Source organism: Plenodomus lingam (assembly GCF_022343315.1).
Source record: "Plenodomus lingam strain CAN1 chromosome Unknown contig_9, whole genome shotgun sequence".
Classification (NCBI taxonomy): Eukaryota; Fungi; Ascomycota; class Dothideomycetes; order Pleosporales; family Leptosphaeriaceae; genus Plenodomus; species Plenodomus lingam.
Window position 1 is genome coordinate 609,637 of NW_027093973.1, and position 20,088 is coordinate 629,724.

Sequence of the window (20,088 nt, forward strand, 5' to 3'; positions counted from 1 at the left end):
CAACCCGAAGATAGTGTAGAGTCTCGAGATAGGGTCGGGATCTACAACATCATTAGCTATTGTATCTTGGAGTGCAAATAGAAGACTTACTCCTTGTCCACTGACATGCGAAACATAAAGTCAGGTCGTGAACTCAACGACTTGACATCGACCACCGGCGCCGTATATTCAATCCACAATGACTTGCGAGCAATTCTCGTCTTGGATGACTCAGTGCTGAGAGGCAGAGGGAGCAACAAGGTCTGCTGGAAGTTCCTGCCGATTGTCAGGATCAGCGTGTATGGCGTAGCCGTCTTCCACACCACTTCTCCGCCCTGCTGTAAGAACACTTTAGCCTCTTCGGACACGATAGTGAACCGGATGCGTAGTGCATTGATCTTGCTTGCTTGCTTGTTGAACACAGGGTAGATCACAACGCTCTTCGCTGCAGCCGACGATGGATTCGATGAGCCTTGGGGTGACGAGACCTCTTCTTCGCGCGAGGAAGTGGCCGTCATGGCGGTCACAACATGACCAGACATGTTTGGCCGGTATCGCGTGATGAAGACGTCTTTCTTGCCAACGGCCGATCGATGAATCTGCAACCTGGCGCCTAGTATGGTCAAGAAGCGTGTCGTCGATGCTGGCGTGCTTTTCAGTGCATATACCACATGGCATTTTCGGTCGCCCCCATCGACCAAGCAGCGAGTAGATACCATAGCAGACACAATAAGTGGAGATTTACCCTTCCATCCCTTGGGATCATCATGTATGGTCAGCGCGTACTCGTTCGTGTATGCTTTACCACTGGCTTCAGCACGACCAAAACCGAGCTGCATGTCCGGAAGGATCGCCTCTTTTGAAGACGTAGAGGAGTGGAGTTGCAGGTTGCATAGGGGAGTTCCACTAGCCTGGACGTCGCCAAACATGGCGACTGCGGTATGAGGTACTACGAGCGTGACACACAGGGTCGCCGGTATGTTCTCCCAATTCCTGAATGCACCCTTGAGATAATGTGGAAAGGAACAAGGCTGCCACCAATAGGGATTTGGTAGCCAAACAGAAAGCACGTCTAGGTGAGTCAATAATGATTGTACATGGTGCGGTCCCATGTCGAGTGTGCTGTCCATCAAGACACCCTGTTCGATCAAGACAGTCATGAACCGGTTCCAATCCATAGTATTGCCTCCCTTGATCGCTCGAAGTAGAACCACGAAACTTGCACGGGTATAGACTCCATATGCAAACATCTTTCGCTGAAACTTTTTCTGGTCTTTGATGCCTAGCGTGGAAAACTGCTTGCTCCAGCTCTCATCCTGGAACATTTCCAAATAGATCGTTAGAAGAAATTTGGCAAGCACATCGGGTTCGTACCGCACTAGAGTGATGTCTACAGGTTTCCAGAGAATAATCGGTCGGGACATTGCTGCTTGGAAATCTTCAGCCAGGCCTTCGGATAATTCTGACGGCCCGAGTCTAGGGAATTGCCAAGTAGCAGTCGCATTCGACCAATATTGGACGGGGTTCAATCCTAATAGCAGTGCCACAGTTGGGAGATCTCCGCACAAGGCTGATCCGATGGTATCTGGAAGATTGCCTTCACGAGGATTCAACATCTCCGTGCGAATAGTGCACCATGGTTTCCGAACGAGCAGGGCTGCCGTTCCGGTCAACAGATTCAAGCAGCCGAGATGATCTATCAGATTGGAAGTGTCAATCACGTGGAACGCTGTTGGAGCATCGCCCTTCTTGTCGTAATCGGGGCCATCCAGAATCAGAGGGTCGTAGGTCCACGTGGTCCGATACCAGTGCGCTGATTTCGACTCTCCATGCTGCTGCTGGTACTGGAGAACGTGGCAGAAGGCGAGCGCGTCAGAAACAGTATATCGAATGGTCACACGCGGCAAAACAGCGCGGAATGCGGTACACCAGTGTGACAACTGAGTGATTGCAACTTGCGTTGACTTACGCCTTCGCTCGTCTGCCGTAGATCCGGTAGCTGCACTCTTCATTGGTGAGCCTGGGGCTAGACGAGCATACGTGAGCGCAAGATAATAGCTTGCTAATGGATTGGTGGCATAGTGTAGAGTAAGAGGGCTGCGTTGTACAGAGAACATCGGATTAGCTACCGTGAGCTTTTCAACAGCCTCTTTGTCTTCGATACATGTGCCTGTCCGCCAGAATATTCGAGAGTGATCGACGTTATCTTTATATCCAGCGGATATCAGCGGGGCCGCAGAACGGATGGTGTCAATCATGCTACCGTCTCCAGACCTGGACTCCTCTTTGTACCGCTTGGATGCTGCCCAGCTCTTTCGAAGCTTTGCTTGCATAGCCCTATAGGACTCTCCTGTTGCCGGAGTCAAGGCGAAGGAGGCCCACCGCTTCGCCATAGCTTCGAGTGTAGCGCTGTCGCAAAATCGGATCAGCCTGCCATAAGGACCGTTCGTCCAAGCTTGCATCGAGCCAGCGGTAGATAGGAGCTTCTGAGCCTGGGAGTGCAAAAGTGCTGCGGACTCTGTGTCAAGGAATACATGGTAGTAGATGTTCCAAAGCTGCAGTATGCGCTCGCCCTCGGTGTCATCGACAATTATGGATAGCGCCAGGATATTGCGGGCAATGATCTCTGCTTCAAGGTCGCAACACGTGAAGTCAAGCGTGCGAGTATCTAAGTAGGCCATTGTCAGTGTATTTGCCAGTGATGAATGTAAGATTGTATACATGCTTGATGCGTCTTCGCTGTAAGCGGTAAACAGAACACTTCGAATGTCTCCACAACCTAATAGCAACAAATCTGCGTCTTCTTCGGGTGGAAGATTTTGCGTAAAGCAAACGGGCGACGTATTTCCTACTGGATAGAACCACGGCGATTGAACCGTATGTACCGTCTTGAGCGACATCTTGTCAATTCGAAGGCGCCAGCAATAAGGTCGAGCAAGGGAAAGATGGAAGCTGTGACGGAGGACCTGTTGGGAGGTTGTTATGAGCCGGCCGTTTGCTCCAAACCTTCTAGCTGCATCTGACTACTTGGTCGCAATATGTATATTTCCATCACCTGATATGACATACCTGAAATATTCAAAGTGAATGTGAAAAGAAGGCAATGCACTCATAGAGGATAAAACTGCAGAAGCCAATATGCTGAATGATGTTGCAAAGGTGACCAAACAGGTGGGTAAACACAACCTTTATGGAATGAGTTACCGAGTACCTACCTAATTGCCCGACTTGAAAAGAGATAAAACCTATCTTCGTGCACTAAGCTGTTCGCATCCCGAGCCTGTCTGATGAAATGTACCCTGGAACGAAACGGTTACTGGGCATGATTTTTGGCCAACATCTTTCTTAACGTAAATGCAATATCTCTTTGGTCGAGAAGCAGGACATGGCCACAGGAAAGAGCCGCATTTGGGTGACGATTACATGTGAATGGTTGAAAATACTACCTTCGCGTTGCGCACACGTTTTCATTGATATGAACTCCTCAGCATGCTCTAACCTGTTAATGAACTGTGTACTTTCATCTTATGTGATATTGATGGTAGCAATACATATGTTGACGATCTGGGACGTTGCGGAGAGAAGGTCGCTGGTAGGAAGTGCCAAAGTGGAAGTTGCTAGGTATGAGGTCGCGCTTCAAAACGCTAGGTAGGTACCGGTACTGGCAGAGCCACCTACCGCCGGTAGAGCACGTGACAGCCATTCCAAAACGCAACAGTGCATTTTCTTACCCTATGCCGTATACAACTTCTGAATGCGCGAGCAAAAAAGGACAATAGGCCTCCGAGCATAAATTCCTCTAACTTCATCGACATCTTTGACATGGAAGAATTCACAGCTTCCACCTCACAACACATCCACACTGAACCTCGGCTCCTTCCCCACTCGTCCATCCTCCCAATTCACTTCTCCCCCTCCCCAATTCCCCACCACCCCAACCCCCACAATCCCCTCACATGAAATTTGCATGTCCTACCTCCTCCACGGCAGCAGCGCCCACACAGCAATGGGCTGGGTCGACCTTGTCCCACGCACCGGCCGCCTCTACATCGGCGGCCTCTACGCCCTCTATCAAACCGAGCTGATCGCCTCGGCAGGGATAACACACGTGCTCTCCGTTATAGACTACGACCCACTGCTGCAAGAAAAATTCCAGCATCTAACACACTTGCACATCCGGGCCGATGACCACCCCAACGTGGACTTACTGCAGCACTTTGACGCCGGGGTGCGGTATATTGAGTCTGCGCTGGGTTCTGTGCCTACCGGGGGGGAGAGGGAAGGGGAGACGGGTGGGGTGTTTGTGCATTGTGCGATGGGTAAGTCGAGGAGTGCGACGCTGGTGGTTGCGTATTTGATATGGAAGTTTGGGGTCGGGGTGGAGGAGGCGTTGGAGTGGTTGTGTGAGGGGCGGCCGGTGTGTGATCCGAATCCGGGGTTTAAAGAGCAATTGGAGGTGTGGGGGAGGATGTGTAGGGCGGGGAGTGAGGAGGAGAAGAGGAGGTTGTATGAGGAGTGGGAGAGGACGAGGTTTAGGGGGGAGTATTGGGAGTGGGATGAGAGGAAGAGGAAGATGGAAGCGGAGGGGAGGTCGAAGCTTTGAGAGAGTGGAATGCTGATGAAAAAGAAGATTATCATGGAAAATCTTGGACACAGGTGGCTTGACGCGATTCTCGCTTCGTACCGGTAGGGCTTGCTCTGCAATATTATACACAACGAACGGCCGTATTAACCTCATCGATTCAGTCTGCCAGCACTTACCAACGCCATTAAAGTACTTGAGCATCAGCAAATGTATATTCAGGAACATACCCCCGTAGTCCAACATACGAATGGACCAAATTATATACAAATTTCGACCCAGGATCTACTCTTCGCCATCAATCTCCTCCCCCTAGGCCCTCCAACGCCTCCCATACCCAGGCTTACCCTGAAAACAGCCCAACCACTCCCTCAACGCCCCCTTGAAAATCTCCCTACTAATCTCACCCCCCGGCACCGTCACCCCCGTCGTCCGAAAATCAAAACAATGCTCCGCGTCCCGCAACACATAGCCAAACACCTCGTCTCCGCTCTGGCTGCTCCCGCATTCTGGAACCGGCTCGGCAAACACGCGTACGTCCGGCGCGAACGGCTCTGCACTGGCGGGAGACAACGTGCGCCACGGGTCGAATTCTCCATTAGACCAGTAGGTGTTGGAAGGCCTGATGGACCAGCCACCGAAGACGCGGTTCGTGTGGTCGACGAGGGGCCAGTCTGGAAAGAGGGAGCCGGGAGCGTCGGGGAATTGGCGGTGGCAGATGTCGTGTTGGTGGTCGAGGGAGTTGTATTTGCTGACGAGTTGGTTGGGGCCGAGGTTGGCTGATTGGAAGTATCCTACCACGTGTTAGTCGGATGGTGTTGGCATGTAGGTGGGAAGTCTCCCCGCAGCCTCTCCTGATGAGAAAGAAAGGAGCTTGGAGGAAAAAACAGGGGCGAAAGGAAGAAAGAAAGGCAGTGGCACAACATACCCCACTGCGTACAATACTGCCACGTCCACGAAATACTCTCGGCATTGGTAAACAAGCCACCCAAATCGCAAGTCCCCGTAACATTCGTCTTGCCCGAACACTCCGTTTCCAAATACTCATTCACACCCGCGTTGAAGTGCGGATACGCCGCCCACCTCGCCACCACATACTCCACCCCTTTACTCTCTGCAAACCCCTCTGCCCCCGCCGTACGATTCCCCTGCTGGGGATCCGTCTCCATCCAATCGCAAAACCGACGAAGCCCCAACGCACCCCCCTCGACCCCATAGCTCTGCCAAAGGTAAAAAATGGTCGTCAGCGCATCCGCAAACCCAGCGTGGGAATTGTTAGCGGCGCCGAGGCCGAGAAACTGCACTTTGAGAGCGGCGGCAGCGTCTTCGTCCGTGTCCATGATGTCGTCCATGTGCCGGACGGCGGCTTGGATGTCGCGGGTACAGTTTCCGAAGCCCTTTGCGTTGAGACCGCGCCAGATGGGGTCGAAATAGAAGGATTGGTCGATGCTGGCTTGGACGGGGGCGGAGGAGGCGTAGGCGGCATAGATGGTGTCGGGGTACATGTTGCGCATGAAGGCTGCGCGCATACCGGGGTAGGAGCCGCCGATGAAGATCCAGGGTGTTGCGTCGGGGGTGAGGGTGTGGTTGATGTTTGGGCGAGAGAATTGTTTGGCAAAGCGTTCGACGTCTGCGAGGGATTGTTCGGTGGTGAGGTATTTGAAGACTTCGGGTGGTGTGTTGATGTTTATGGGTTCAGGGGTGGAGTTTCCATCTGGAGATTTTTGGTCAGTACAACTTGTTCTTCTTCTCTGTTCTGTATCCCAAGTCCCCAAGTCCCTTGCGATAACCTCCAGACCCTACAATGTTCCCATCCATCCCAATCTTACCCCCCTCTCACCAATTTCAACCCGCCCCCCCCCAAAGCCAATCATAAACAAAAATCAAACTCACAAAACCGATGTTCCCAAACCACTCCAATCCCCCCAAATTCATCCACAATCTGTTTAAAAAAACTCGTCTCATTCTGCAACCGAAACAGAGCATTGGGCTCGGCATCCGCCTCACCCACATCATACACAAACACCGGACCACCCGGCCGATACCCACTTTCCGCCACCCAGTAGCGATTCGCAAACGAGCCCTCATACTCCGCATCCTGACCCTTGCTCGCATGGAAATTATCCAGCGGCAGCGTCACATACTCTGGGACAATGATCTCGGTCCTCGACAACCTCGACGCAGCCCCAGATTCCGAGGTTTTGGACTTGAGCAGCGCGGAGAGGGATGAGGTATCCGGCGGGGCGTTTTTGAAGCTGGAGGCCATGGGTGTGCCGTCTGGGTTGTATCCCATTTCGGCGAGGAGGTTGAATTTCCGCTGCTTGGCGGTGTTGAGTGCGTGTGTGGCATGGAGGAGGGTTGTGAGGGTGAGCGCGAGGGCTAAGGCGTGGGAGGGCGAGGAGATGCGCATTGTGAATTTAGGGAATTGGCGTGGGCAAGGTGATAGTGAGGAGTTGGTCCAGATCCAAGTGCAAAGAGTAAAAAGGACCAGAAATCTCACGTAGCAAGGCCAAATCTCAGCCGTGAAACAAAATCTTCACTCCCGTCTCAGACATTCACTTTGAGATGTGTAGTGTAAGAAGAAGAAAAACCCTCAGCAAGGAGGGAAACCAGAGAGACAGTAAAAACCCCAAAGTCAACCAACCCAACAAACAAAGAACAAGACGCAAGACGCATGCAAAAAAAAAAAAAAAAAAAAAGAAGCCTATCCCCAACCCGCCTCAATCTCCATTTAATATACCACCCCTCCCCGTCCCAATATCACCCACCGCCATTCCCCCCTCATCCCACTCACCCGACCTAACACCCGACCTTACACCCGCCCCTCCACCCGACTCTACACAAACACCCACCCACACCCCCAATGCAGAAGGTGCCTCAAACGTGCGACCCCAGGAGTCCGTCTGCCGGCCCGCGGGTGCTCGAAAAGCTTGTTGCACCGAGCGCGCCTTCCATTCGCGGGGTAGGTGGTTTGCCAAGGAGATTGCGCCTTCCGGATGGGGGTTAGGGTGGAGGGTGGGGGACGGGGGTGGGGGTGGGAGGGGGGTGCTGGGGATGGAGGAGAGGATTGGGGATGGAGGAGAGGATTGGGGATTGGGGATTGGAATGGGAGGGGATAGGGGAAGGGAGAGTGGATGGGTGAGGTGAGGTGAGGTGAGGTGAGGTGAGGTCTATTGGGGGTTAGATGGGGAGGTGGGGGGTAGGCTATATGTGGGAGGTAAGTATGTATATATATACAATTTATATGCAATTTATAGGTGGATATGGATACTAGATACTATAATAGAAATGCTCCAAATATGGGTAAGTATGTGCGTGGGAAGACTCTGGGCTGGGGTTGGAAGAATAATGTACGGCGTTGTGCTGTTGTTTTCGTGCTTGTGGGGGTTTCGGTGTGTTGGACAGCTACCCAGCATCAAAGATCAAAGACCAAAGGTTAGAGATCAAATAGTTCGACGATTCAAATACGCAGATCTACAAGACGTGGTTTAGATAAGCTACAGCTGAGTAAGCTGTCACCTAGCCTAGCCCACAACCCCAGGTACCTAGCCCATGGGTGTAAGTCAACGTCTTGGCATTTCAACGTGTGCGACAGGTTCGAGTTCAACATGTACAATCTCTACCCGTCCACCTTCTCCCATCCAACCCCCTCCCGGAAAAGAAAATCCCCCAAGCCATCCAGACATTATCCAAAATTTCACATCTCCCAAACATTCATCCTCGAGAGAAAACAAAGAAGAAAAATAATGGGTTTCTCTTATTGAAAAGAGTCTTGAAAAAATGAGTAAGACAGAAGAGGAAGGCAAGAAAGGGGAAGACATGAAGAGGAAGAGAAGAAAGAAAAAAAAAGAAAAAAAAAACTCCATCATCACAAGGCTCGACAAGCACTGTCAAGGCAACGCAACAAAAGCACGTGAACCGAAAGCGAATAAGCAAACGCTCCAGAGAAGAACAGAAAAAAAAAAGCACAAATGGCAAACAAGAAGAATGGGAATCAAAGCCAATCCCTCAGAAAAAATAACCCCCAAAAAACCCGCCAAAGCGCATGACCAACTCTCATTCGCAAAAGATTCCTTCCCAACCCTTCCCCCTCCCTCATCCCAAATGCCCATTCGCCTGCCCCGAAAACTGAATCGTCGGCCACTGAGGTCCACCGCCATGCCCCACCGAGACCCCCGACCCATCCACCAGGCCCTGCGCCTCACCGGGCGAACTCTGCGATCCTGCAGATTCGCGGCCCAGCGTCATCAGAGTCGTGGCCGTGTTGAGGTAGTCGCCTGGGTGGCTGATTTGCTGGGTATAGGTGCGGCCCCAGGAGCGCCAATCTTGGGGTGTGAAGCCATTGGCCGAGTAGGCTGGTTGGTGGGTGTGGTCGGCGGTTTGCGTGTGCGCATACGCGTATCCGTTGCTGGACGGTTGCGACGTGTTGTTCGATGTGGCAGCTGCGAGAGCGGCGACGTGGTTGGATGTCATGCCGGTCTCGTCGGGAACCGGGTAGGCTTGCTGGTCAAAGGGGTTGGTGGACTGCTGTGGCGTGGCGTTGGGTGTCCCAAGATTGTACGGGTGTGCTGATCCACCGCTCATACTCGGACAAGTTGTATGAGATGTGAGTACAGAGTCAGTCGGCCCACTTGTTGTTCTCGAATATTGATCACGGTACATGCTGTTATCGTATGCCGAGGGTGCACTACTCGAGTTTTGGGTGGCCAGATTTTGTGGAGTTTGCATGGCAACACGGGCTAGCGATTCTGTGGCTGTACGTTTGACGATGCTATCATTGATCGTTCCCAGCGATTGGTTGATGATGTCAGATATCGCACCCCTGAGCTTACCTGCGGATCCTACAACCATGTTAGCACGGTTCCTACCTATACTCGAGAGAGAATGAATTAGGCGTGTTGAACATACCCAAGAATTGGTCGCACTCGCCAATGACATCCACCCACGTAGCCATATCGGCCTTTAACTTGGTCATGTCAACAGGCGAGAGCTGGTCTTTTCGCATCGAGGAGATGAATAGCGTTGTAAAAGCTGCGGCAATGTAGACCACCGTGTTGATCCAGGGTATGTCCAGGCTCTTCATGTGCATCATCTCGGTGCAATTGTGCAGCATCTTCTGTGAAGCCTCCATACATTTATCCAAGTTTGAACTGAGTACGGCTGGATCGGTCGATCGGCACACAGCGGGATGGTGGAGCAGGAGGTGGTAGGCCTGGTGCCAATATTCTAGATATAGAGCAAAGATGTGATCATCCACAGATGCCTGTGATGGGTCGCGAAGCTGATGGGGGATCTCGTCTTTCCATTGCTGAACCTTGGCTTCGAGCCTCTTGAGGTTGTCAACATAGCTGTGTGGTGAGTGTCGCACAGCATAAATGGTCTTGTAGAGCTCCAATTCCAGAGAGGAGTATTTGGCGACTTGTATGCCCACCTGAAAAGAGCAATGGTGGGCTGGATCCAGTTTTGCCTCTTCGCCGGGAAGGCAGTCGTTCATGGGCTCGGGGTATTCGACGTCAATATCCTCGAGGCTTAGAGGCATTGGCCTTCCCAGTCTGCCATTGAGATTGACCTGGAGTGCATGCAAGGTCCAGAAGACTCGTTTTCGCATCTCTATATCCAGTTTGGACATGGCCTCTTGCTTACCCCACGCCTTGACGGACCGATGGAGACCGAGTTCAATGGCGTACAAATGGGTAATGGAGGTCATGATCCATGCAGCACCAGGCTTGGGAAAATTGCGCAGGTGGTTGCAAATCATGGTCAGAGCCTGAATGCACTGCCACGTGTGCTTTTTCAGAAGAATGTCCTTGTAGAAGCTCAGGGCGTAGTGATAGTGTGTATGCGATTCCTCTGCCAACGCGCTCTGCTGACTGTTTCGAGTTGCGATTTGATATTGGATCGTGGCAAGCATCATATGCACCACGATGATCTCGGCAGCCGTTGGTGTGAAGTTGGCATCATTACCAAATCTCCAGACCTGGGGGGTTTGTTAGTCGTCATCGTCATCACCAGGACCAAAGAAGGGAAATGCTTACCAATTCCATAAAGGCCGGCTTGTGAACGAGCATGGTGTAGGGATTGAGGGATCGCAAGTACCATATGGCGTACTCCCTGAGGGTATCATAGGCAGGCAAGCCAGGATTCTTCACAGCCCGTCCTCCCAGGGTTATATGGACCAAAGTAGAGTAGGACATGGGTGAATCTTCGTACTCGGCCTCGCTGGCCATGTGGTCGGTGATGTCGATTTCGGTGCCAAAGACGGAGAGCGAGGTGCCTTTGATATGGCTGAGCAGGCTATCGTCGGCGGCGACTCCCAGATAGTTGTCGCCAATCGAGTGAAGCTTGAACTGGGGCAGCGGCTGGAACTCGCTCTTGACGGCGGTGCCGGCGGGCGCATAGCCCGGCAGAGGAGAGGCGCTGGTCTTGCGCGGGGCCTCTGGCCAGGTCTGGGTGTCGGACGGATGGGAAGACCACGGATGGCTGGGTGGTTGTGGCGCTGTGTAGGTGGGCGGGGCTCGCGGCTCTACACCCAGCTCTCTCAGCTGTGCCTGCAGGTCTGCGATGTGGTTGCGCAGGTATGAGTTCTCCGACTCCATGGCCTCTGCGTGGCCGCGCACCGTGGCGCGCCCGGTGATGCGATCGGTTGTGCGACATGGCGATCTATTTTGCTCGCATGGCGTGCAGCCTTCGGGTCGTCCATCGCAGCGTATTTTGCGAACCTGGCAGATACTTGGTCAGCCTCGGTTGTCTTGTTTTTGCTTTTGTTCTTGCCCCGTGATGACGACGAGTGCGGCAGGCGCATTGGAGTCCGCCCTTGATCCCTCTGCAGGCAATGCGCATCCGCGACGTGAGGCTTCCCACGCAAGAGCGACAACTCCCCCGACGATCCGGCACGACGGTGCCTTTCTCTGGGTCGATGCACGGCAGCTTGTCTGTTGGGTATGCTGCCGGCCGTCGCGGGACTGTCTTGTACGGTCTACTGTCCGTTGCCCACGTCCACGGTCCACGATCCACGGTCCACGGCCTAGTCTTCACTCTCCATGGTCGCGACGTACCTTGCATCGGTCACAGGCTTGACCTGTCCGCTTGGAATCGGCTAGTTTCCTCTTGACCGAGCCAGAGAAATCGTTGTTCGGTTGGCGCGGATGCTGATGGGGACTTGGGGGGCCAGCCTGCTCAATGCGCTGGATCTTGTGGACGGCAAGAGGCAGCTCCTCGTCCGAGGGCCTCTTTGTCGCCATGCTGCTGGCTGGGGCGGGGGGGTTTTGAGCGAACGGTGGGCGAGCACACGAGGCAGACGGTATGTTCCGTGAGATGACGGGTGTCGAGACAGGTACGATGCGATGCACCCCAGGTTTGCTGCCGAGGGTGGCGCTGGTGGGTCTGGCTGTCAAACTTGGCTTGACCTTTGGATGTTGGCTGGTCTTGCCTGGGCTTGGCTGGCGCCTAGGTACCTAGACAGAGTACTCAGGGTAGCCTGTGTGGCTGTTGCACGGTATAGTAAAATAAAAAAGTCGAGGGACATGACATGACCGCCAAACTGTCGAGAGGATAGGTAGGGTAGGGGTATGGTGGAGGACAACAGGCACGGCACACACGCACGGGGCAAAATGTCCTAGGGCGCGGTGTCGGTACGTGCAGCGCGTTGTCGCAAGAGAACAATGGCGCAGGTGTGATGGAGGGGGAGGGGGATCGCTGGTGGCTGGTGGCTGGTGACAAGTGACAACTGGAACTTGGTTGCTGTGCTGAAAACGTCGCAATTCCCACACCCAACCCCCGCCGCCACTTGTCACCTGTCACCTTGTCACCTGTCACCTTGTCACCTGTCACCTTGTCACTTTGCGCGCTCTGACTGTTTGCTGTCTTGGGCGGAAAGTACATGATTGTACAAGTCCAGGGCGCCAGGGCCCATCGAACCGATCGTCCAATCTGCCCAAGCTCATTCGCTGCGCCCACGGGTTCTCAACCTTGCGATACACAGCTCCATCGACTAAGCTTGGGGGATGGACCTTGACGAGGCCCCCGCGACTCCTAGGCACCCGTACCGCCCAAGCCTGCTGACCTCGTCAAATACCTGACGCTCGCCCGTTGATTGCTGAGCCTCACAGCCTTTGAACATCAACACACGGCACGCAACTCTAGCATGCACATGGCTAAAAAAGAAAATCCATCTCGTCTTGTCTCCACTCCCGAGCCCGCTTGCCAGGACCACCCGGCCTCGCTGCACTCTTGTCGACGATCAAGCCTCGGCCAAGGCGCTAGAAGGACGAGAGATCCATTCGAGGGAATTTTCATCGCCAGTCCCCTTCTGGCCTTGACCGTCAAACATCCGTCTGTGCTCCCAACGCCCATCGCCAATACTCTGGCCGCAGATCAACCTTCATGGCCTCCATACGGACTTTTCGTCTGCCACACTACCACGCCTACCCTGTTCACGTCGCCCTGTTCGAAGACGTTGAAAATGCAGACTTTCTCAAAAGCCAATTGCTGGCAGCAAATCCAGACTTTGATTATGCCTTTTTGGATGCAGCCATGGTGCGTACTATCTTGTCGTTTGCTTTTCAATCCGTCACGTCCATGTGCAGATTTGCCCCTACAGTCACCAAACCAAGGACATCTACCTCTCGACTGGGTTGTCCTTGATTGGGAAACGGCCTCGTTGCAACCGTCGTACGATGCAGGAACCCCAACAAATGCCTTCATGCTCCACGTCACCCTAGCTTCATCATACCACCCAACGATCATCATCGCTTCACCTGGTTCTCTCTGGCTTAGCGGTGCTATTACATCCCCCCAGTCGATCAATCGCACCGACTACGCTATCTTCAGCCCTATCCTGCCCTACCCTTCCATAACACCCATACCTTCACTCACACCGTCACACATGCCCTCCACCAATCACCAGCCTCCCACCCCTTTTCCCCGATCCAAATTATCCATCCATTCATCTCGTCTTATCTCATCTACCACCGTCCCAGCCTCAGCCTAGTCAATTCCACCTTCTTCCCCCCCCCCAACCCTCAACATCAACCAAACCCCCCAGACCCCCAATCCCTCCACCAAAACTAACCCCCCAATCAAAATAAATCCAGATCCTCTCCCCCTCCCACCTCCTCACCTCCGCCTTCCTCACCCTCCACGCCTTCGCAACCACCTCCCCCACCCGGTCCCCAAAAACACGCACCCCCCATTCCGAACTCGTCTTCCGCCTCAGCCCAAACAACAACATCGGCCAAAGCTACTCCCTCTTCGGTATCGGACCCCACACCACCCGCCTCATCGCCGTGAAACTGGGCGTCCGCATCGACGACGCCCTTGCTGGCACCGCGCAAACTGTGTCCCAAGCAGAGGAAAAGGTGAGCCCGCGGCCGGGTAGGCTTGTACTCGATGACGCACTTTCGGCGCAGAGCGTGGGCGCGCATTTGGCGAGTGTGGTAAGGGGCCGTAGTGTGCCGATTGGTGAGATGGGTGTGGAATTGGGGGCTGGTGCGGATGTGGGCAGGATTCGCAAGGTGTACAAGTTGGGGGAGGGGGGAGGGGGGAGGAAAGGGGGGAGTAAGGGTGCAGCAGGGGAGGTGGAGGAGGAGGAGGAGGAGGAGAGAAAGGCGTTGGAGAGTGTGATTTTGGGCATTATGAGTTTGAAGGGGTCGTGAGGTCGTGGTTGGTTGGGATGGGGAATAGGCATGTGGAAGATGTGGATCAAAATGATGTCTCTCTCTCTCTTCATAAGGGTCTCGACTGCTACATATACTACATGGTCTACCTGGATAGATATACCACCACCAACCTCACCCTCCCTGCTTGCTCACCCCTTCCATTCTATTCCAAGGCAACAAATCTCACATTTACCTCTCCAAGTACTCGGGCTTAAGGAAATCGGCCATGTTCTTTGGCTTGGGGTACGGGTTTTCTACCATGAGTTAGCATACTAGCAATTGTCTTGTTTTTCATAAGAAAAAGAAATCATGACATACCGTGGTGAGCATGGTGGTCAGAGTGAGCATCATCAGGAGGGCCCACATAATGCATCTCGTAAACGGAGCCACACTCCATGCAGCGAGACTTGGGCTCATCGCGTGTAAGCGTGATCCACAGGACATTGTGCGAGTCGGCAGGGCAACCAGTGCAGCCGACATACTGCTCATTGCCTGCAGAGTTAACGATGATGGGGTCTGCCATGGTGCCTGGGTACATTATGTTAATCACGGGAAAAGTGGAAGAATAGAAGAAGAAGAAAAAAAGGCCGAGTAGGGCGAGCCATTGAGGGGGGAGACGTACCGACACGGCTGGCATCTAGAGGCCTCATGTCAAAGATATCCACACCCTGCATTTTTCCGAGGATTTCAAGACGCTCGAGACCAGTGGCTTGTTCGGCGTCCGTGGGGACGGTACCGGGTTCGGCTCCGGGGGGCAGGAGATCGGCTTCGGTTTTGATTTCTGGTTGGGAATTCACGTCAGTAAAAGACCGATTGCCATTGCGAGCACAGCCTATGCCTCATTGCTTGCCTCGGACCACGATCGCAAAAGAAAAAAAAAGAACCCCCGGGCGCAGGCGCATTGCAGTTCAACGACGTACCATCTAGCTTCTTGAAACCGCGGAGGAGGCTCGGGGGAGCACTTGCGTACTTATCCGGAGTGGACTTGTCTCCCGCATCGCCTGTGAGCGTGTCAATGGGTTGCAATGCAGTCGTACGATGATGGGGGGTATTGGTTGCGTACGGCGGACAAAGCTGGTGGTGAAGGTGCGCTGAGCGAGGGCGCGCGGGGCCACTCTTCGTGCTGCGGCGATGGCGGAGCGCTGGACGAACATGGCGAGGGGGCGATTGGGGAGAGGGGAGAGGCGTGGGTGTTGGGGGCTGGCGGATGGGTTTGGGTTCCGTGGTTGACGTCGGATCATGCGAGAGCTTTGGAAGGGCTTGGCGGGCTTGCTGAGTCAGATGTTGAGCCACAGCACACGAGCCACAAGTAAGTGGAAGCCACAGCCCTGGAAGTGGGACTGGTTGCTAGCAGTACTCCGTAGGATCCAGGCTGCATCCATATGACGCGCTCACTCTCAAACATTGTAACGCGTACCGTAGTAGAGTAGTCTTCCCGACACTTACATTTTGATGACCCATCTCATCTACACACATTGCCATTGCTCACACACTCACCACTACACAGGAACTAATCACACAGCTCTGCCGCCTCGTCAAAGTCAACATGTCGTCGTTCAAGCCCGCCCTTGTGGTTGTCGACATGCAAGAAGACTTTTGTCCTCCCGTGCGTCTCCTGCCAGCAACCAGTCTGATGAATGCTCACACCACCAGAATGGCGCCTTGGCCGTAACCGGGGGTCGCGACATCATCCCAACCATCAACACCCTCCTCAGCTTTCCCTTCACTCTCAAAGTCGCAACCAAAGACTGCCACCCTCGCGACCACATCTCCTTCGCCTCCAACCACCCCGCCCCACACAACAAACCCTTTGAATCCACCGCCATCATCACGAACCCACACAACCCCTCTGAAAGCATAGAGACGCGTCTATGGCCCGATCACTGCGTTCAAGGGACGCCAGGTGCAGACTTGGTCCCCGAACTCAACGTCAGCACTGTCGATTGCCTAGTAGAAAAGGGCCAGGATAAGCGCGTGGAAATGTATTCTGCGTTTGCAGATCCCTTTACGAGTCCTTGTGTGGCGCGCAGCGGTTTGGCCAAGACATTGAAAGATGCGGGCGTGACGGACGTGTATTGCGTGGGGTTGGCGGCAGACTATTGTGTCAAGCACACGGCGCTGGATGCGCAGAAGGAGGGCTTCAGGACGTGGGTGGTGCAGGAAGCGGTCAAGGCTGTGTGCCCGTCATCGTTGGACGATGTGCATAGGGAGTATGAGAAGGCTGGGGTGAGGGTGGTGGGCATGGATAGTAAGGAAGTGCAGAGGGTAGGGGAGTTGGGCAGGACGCAGGAGCAAGATGCGAAGGATGCTGACAAGGCGGGTGAGAGTGTCTTGGACTGAACCATGGAGGGAGGGAAAGAGTGAAGTTCTAGGCAGATGGATATGTAGTCACTCCAAGCGTTCTCATGGGCCTAAGTCAGTGCATGGTGGTTAGGTATCTAGAGCCCCTATGGGCGTCCGTCCCAACTCTGCACGCGAGGCAGTGGAAAAGTAACCGCCATGGCAGATGCAAAAGATCGGCCATGTGTTCCATGACAGCATGCGACCAATCCATCTTCTTCTGAAGACCGCCGTCAACGGAAGCATGAATGATCCGTCCCGTGCCGCGCTGGTCTGTCAGTCATCTGGACACGAGAAACAAGCCGACTGCGGGGCAGCAACTCTTGGAAGGCGGCAGGCACAACTCACCTGCCGCTGCCAGCATTGCACGAAACAGTCAGGATCGTCAGCCCGGGCTTGTCACTCGTCATGTTGCTCTGAAGCCTGCACCCAGCCTTCACATTCACCATACCATTCACCATTTCCCTCGTCTCCCAGTCCCTCCACTGCACTGACTGTGCCTGGCTCTTCCTTATTGCCGCTGTGGTTGCTGTTGTCCTCGTCGTCGTTGATGTTTACCTGTCTCGCAGCGAAACAAACAAAAGTTTCATAGCGGATAGCGGGGTCGGTAAATTGTTACAAGCATCGTCATCGCTCGGCGCGAACCCCAAACCGCATTACCCCGATACCAACTTGACGGGATACCCTACGCGGGATTCTTCACGCCAACTTTTTTTCTGACACAGCCTCCCTTTGCACCATCCGCTCTTTTCACCCAGGCAGTGTTCGTCTAGTCACGATGCCGCATCTCCCGATAGTTTCGAAACATCGACGAGCCTCGTTGACTAGTGCGTCTTCCTCTGTTCCGTGTAGTACCGAGAGACACCCCATACCGCCTTTTGGGGGCGAGTGAATACTTGCTGATGTGTGCTGTGTGAATGTACAGGTAGTCGCGGGTCCTCGATAGACGAGTCGCGGCACCATGGCGACGAACATACCGAGGACGAGACAGTCATGGACTCTGAGCAAGGCAGCAGTACGTGAACCCAACATGAGATGAACTTAATCAAGACGGGAATGATAGACTGATCCCAGACTGCGTGCAGTGCTATCCCACATCATATCGCAATTGCGACCTGGTGCCGACCTGAGCCGAGTGACGCTGCCTACCTTCATTCTCGAGCCGCGGTCCATGTTGGAGCGCATCACAAAGTGCGTCGATGCACCCATTCTGTTCAAGAGGATAGCTGTACTGACCACCAAGGTAGCTTCATGGCACACCCAGAGACGCTACTTCCTCTATCAGAAATCCAAGACCCTGTACAGCGCTTCGTAGCCGTGACCAAGTTCTATCTTAGTGGATGGCACATCAAACCCCCGTACGCACCAGCCTACACATGCCACAAGCAGTCACTAATGTGAGTATAGAGGCGTCAAAAAGCCATTGAACCCCATCCTGGGCGAAATATTCACTGGCTACTGGGATTATCCTGATGGCACCAAGGGCTACTACATCGCCGAGCAGACGTCACATCATCCGCCCAAGTCGAGCTATTTCTTCATGGCGCCCGAACACAATATCCGCGTCGACGGTACCCTCAAGCCTCGGAGTAAATTCTTGGGCAATTCAGCGGCCAGCATGATGGAGGGCATCGCGGTCCTGAGATTACTGAATACGGGAGAGCGATTGTATGATGCTGGCAAATGTCAGTACAGTTCGGAGAGCTAATTGGGCCACAGCTTCGTCACACAACCAAACATCTACGTTCGAGGCATTCTATTCGGAACCATGAAGTATGAGCTTGGTGATCACGCCTACGTACGCTGCCCGGAGACCGGCATGAGCGCCGACATCGAGTTTAAATCCAAAGGCTACTTCAGTGGAACGTACAATGCGATCGGTGGTTTCATCAAGGATGCGCAAGGCAAGAACTTGTACGAGTTCTCAGGCCTGTGGAATGATGAAATGTACATCAAGGATCTCACGGTATTTCAAGTTCAATCGAATGATGGCTGCATCTCGTGCTGACCTGCATCCTCTAGACTGGCAAGAAAGAGCTTATGCTGGACACGACCCGTACAAAACATACACCTCCCATGACTCGGCCGCTGGAAGAGCAGGACGAGCGTGAGTCACAACGGCTATGGTATGATGTGTGCGAAGCTGTGAAGAGAAGAGACCAAGAGGTCGCCACAGAAGCAAAGGCAAAGATTGAAGACAGGCAACGCGAGGAAACAGCCAAGCGTAATAGTGACGGCATCGACTGGCATCCCCGGCTGTTCAAGCGCGTCGAACCTGGCGACGAGGAAGATTTGGATTGGATCATCAACGCCAAAGTGTCAGTAACCCCAATCCCCATCTTGAGCCTCCACTGACGCACTCCAGAGACGGCAAGACTCCTGATGAACAGACAAAGCAGATTCTGCAGATTTATGCCATACTCCCAGGCCAGAAACCGGACCGTCAGTTCAACATCCCCTCACGCACACATGACCCTCGCCCAACCCAAACTCACCCAGCACAGCCAGCAACGGTAGAACAAGCCCCTCAACTCATTGAGCCCGCTACAAATGGCCCCTCCGTGCCGCCCACCCAATCTACCCAATCCTCCCCTCCATCCAGTGATGGCCAACAGCAGGCCCTCGACCAGCAATTCGTCGGCCTGTCCCTAGAAGGAAAGACGTCATCACATGCCCCCCTTTCACGACCCAGTATCCCGAGCGACCCCTCCAATCCGCCCTCGTTGCCATTCCAGAAAGTTGCCACCGAGCCGGGGAATTTGGATCCGGAAATGCAACGGAAGCTTGAGCAGGAATTGCCCAAGAGTAAGTTATTGCACAGTAACTCTGAGGCGGAGCCGCAGAAGAAGGATCTTTTGAGGCGCAAGGATAGTAATACGGAAGATGTGGATGAGTTTCATGATGCGCAGTCGTAGGGTATGGGTGTTTGTGAGTGTAGGGAGTTGGGGAGTTTTGGGAGGGAGGCATGGGCCTGCGTCAGCTATTCGCAGTGGGAGTAAGTGGCAATATAGTGGCAATGGGATAATGGGCTGGTATTCAAGACGAGTAGGCCATTATAGTAATGATGAAGCTCTGTCCTTGTGTGGATGACCAACAACATGTAGATCTTGTGTCACTGTCGCTAGATTTGTTTTCATTCCGATGATGGAGTGGAAAGATCATAGTGTGTATCTTCTTTGGTGTGCGGGGGAAGAACCTTCAAGTACGTGGTTATCTTGGTCTTGATTTACGGGGAGATTGAGATGTAAGCAAGAGGGGGTACCTAAGAGCACGATCGACGTGGGGTCGAATAAGCTTTGGGGTCCGGCAAGATCAGAGCACTGTAGATAGCCAATCGCTGACTCTGCGGACCTGATAGTTCGCTAGAGGATCCGCGTTCTCAGCTCTAGGGCTTATCCGAAACTTTGAAATACAACATAGGTGAACATTTGTTTTTGCGCCGATTCTGTGGTTAGTGGTGACATGTGTCCGCCACACTTGCGCATCGTCTAACAGGCATACACCCTAGCAGACGTAAGCAACTCTAGACGA

The 20,088-nt window shown here is 53.6% G+C and overlaps 10 protein-coding genes across 10 annotated transcripts; 4 read left to right on the top strand and 6 right to left on the bottom strand.

Annotated features, from left to right (window-relative positions):
• Positions 1 to 86: 86 nt before the first annotated feature.
• Positions 87 to 2,879, bottom strand: IAQ61_010734 (uncharacterized protein; the record flags this gene model as incomplete). The annotated part of the gene is made up of 1 exon (XM_066098907.1): positions 87 to 2,879. One exon carries the CDS (start codon positions 2,877 to 2,879, stop codon positions 87 to 89), a length of 2,793 nt encoding a protein of 930 aa, XP_065951065.1.
• A 1,067-nt stretch (positions 2,880 to 3,946) lies between these two features.
• Positions 3,947 to 4,582, top strand: IAQ61_010735 (uncharacterized protein; the record flags this gene model as incomplete). Its single annotated transcript, XM_066098908.1, has 1 exon — positions 3,947 to 4,582. One exon carries the CDS (start codon positions 3,947 to 3,949, stop codon positions 4,580 to 4,582), a length of 636 nt encoding a protein of 211 aa, XP_065951066.1.
• Positions 4,583 to 4,873: 291 nt separating this feature from the next.
• On the bottom strand, positions 4,874 to 6,971 carry IAQ61_010736 (uncharacterized protein; the record flags this gene model as incomplete). The annotated part of the gene is made up of 3 exons (XM_003834696.1): positions 4,874 to 5,355; positions 5,490 to 6,275; positions 6,455 to 6,971. The coding sequence occupies 3 exons, from the start codon at positions 6,969 to 6,971 to the stop codon at positions 4,874 to 4,876; spliced, it is 1,785 nt and encodes a 594-aa protein (XP_003834744.1).
• A 1,043-nt stretch (positions 6,972 to 8,014) lies between these two features.
• IAQ61_010737 (uncharacterized protein) lies at positions 8,015 to 12,256 on the bottom strand. The gene is made up of 4 exons (XM_066098909.1): positions 11,617 to 12,256; positions 10,597 to 11,280; positions 9,470 to 10,538; positions 8,015 to 9,402 (listed from the first exon to the last, which is right to left on the bottom strand). Exons 1-4 carry the CDS (start codon positions 11,800 to 11,802, stop codon positions 8,657 to 8,659), a joined length of 2,685 nt encoding a protein of 894 aa, XP_065951067.1. The 5' UTR covers positions 11,803 to 12,256; the 3' UTR covers positions 8,015 to 8,656.
• A 448-nt stretch (positions 12,257 to 12,704) lies between these two features.
• IAQ61_010738 (uncharacterized protein) lies at positions 12,705 to 13,550 on the top strand (the record flags this gene model as incomplete). Its single annotated transcript, XM_066098910.1, has 1 exon — positions 12,705 to 13,550. One exon carries the CDS (start codon positions 12,705 to 12,707, stop codon positions 13,548 to 13,550), a length of 846 nt encoding a protein of 281 aa, XP_065951068.1.
• An 88-nt stretch (positions 13,551 to 13,638) lies between these two features.
• On the bottom strand, positions 13,639 to 13,983 carry IAQ61_010739 (uncharacterized protein; the record flags this gene model as incomplete). The annotated part of the gene is made up of 1 exon (XM_066098911.1): positions 13,639 to 13,983. One exon carries the CDS (start codon positions 13,981 to 13,983, stop codon positions 13,639 to 13,641), a length of 345 nt encoding a protein of 114 aa, XP_065951069.1.
• A 423-nt stretch (positions 13,984 to 14,406) lies between these two features.
• Positions 14,407 to 15,371, bottom strand: IAQ61_010740 (uncharacterized protein; the record flags this gene model as incomplete). Its single annotated transcript, XM_003834699.1, has 5 exons — positions 14,407 to 14,471; positions 14,536 to 14,745; positions 14,840 to 14,998; positions 15,138 to 15,218; positions 15,281 to 15,371. The coding sequence occupies 5 exons, from the start codon at positions 15,369 to 15,371 to the stop codon at positions 14,407 to 14,409; spliced, it is 606 nt and encodes a 201-aa protein (XP_003834747.1).
• Positions 15,372 to 15,763: 392 nt separating this feature from the next.
• On the top strand, positions 15,764 to 16,557 carry IAQ61_010741 (uncharacterized protein; the record flags this gene model as incomplete). Its single annotated transcript, XM_003834700.1, has 2 exons — positions 15,764 to 15,823; positions 15,871 to 16,557. 2 exons carry the CDS (start codon positions 15,764 to 15,766, stop codon positions 16,555 to 16,557), a joined length of 747 nt encoding a protein of 248 aa, XP_003834748.1.
• Positions 16,558 to 16,956: 399 nt separating this feature from the next.
• IAQ61_010742 (uncharacterized protein) lies at positions 16,957 to 17,552 on the bottom strand (the record flags this gene model as incomplete). Its single annotated transcript, XM_066098912.1, has 2 exons — positions 16,957 to 17,086; positions 17,413 to 17,552. The coding sequence occupies 2 exons, from the start codon at positions 17,550 to 17,552 to the stop codon at positions 16,957 to 16,959; spliced, it is 270 nt and encodes an 89-aa protein (XP_065951070.1).
• Positions 17,551 to 19,472, top strand: IAQ61_010743 (uncharacterized protein; the record flags this gene model as incomplete). The annotated part of the gene is made up of 7 exons (XM_003834701.2): positions 17,551 to 17,572; positions 17,643 to 17,748; positions 17,805 to 17,915; positions 17,965 to 18,225; positions 18,277 to 18,523; positions 18,580 to 18,875; positions 18,923 to 19,472. The coding sequence occupies 7 exons, from the start codon at positions 17,551 to 17,553 to the stop codon at positions 19,470 to 19,472; spliced, it is 1,593 nt and encodes a 530-aa protein (XP_003834749.2).
• Positions 19,473 to 20,088: the final 616 nt, after the last annotated feature.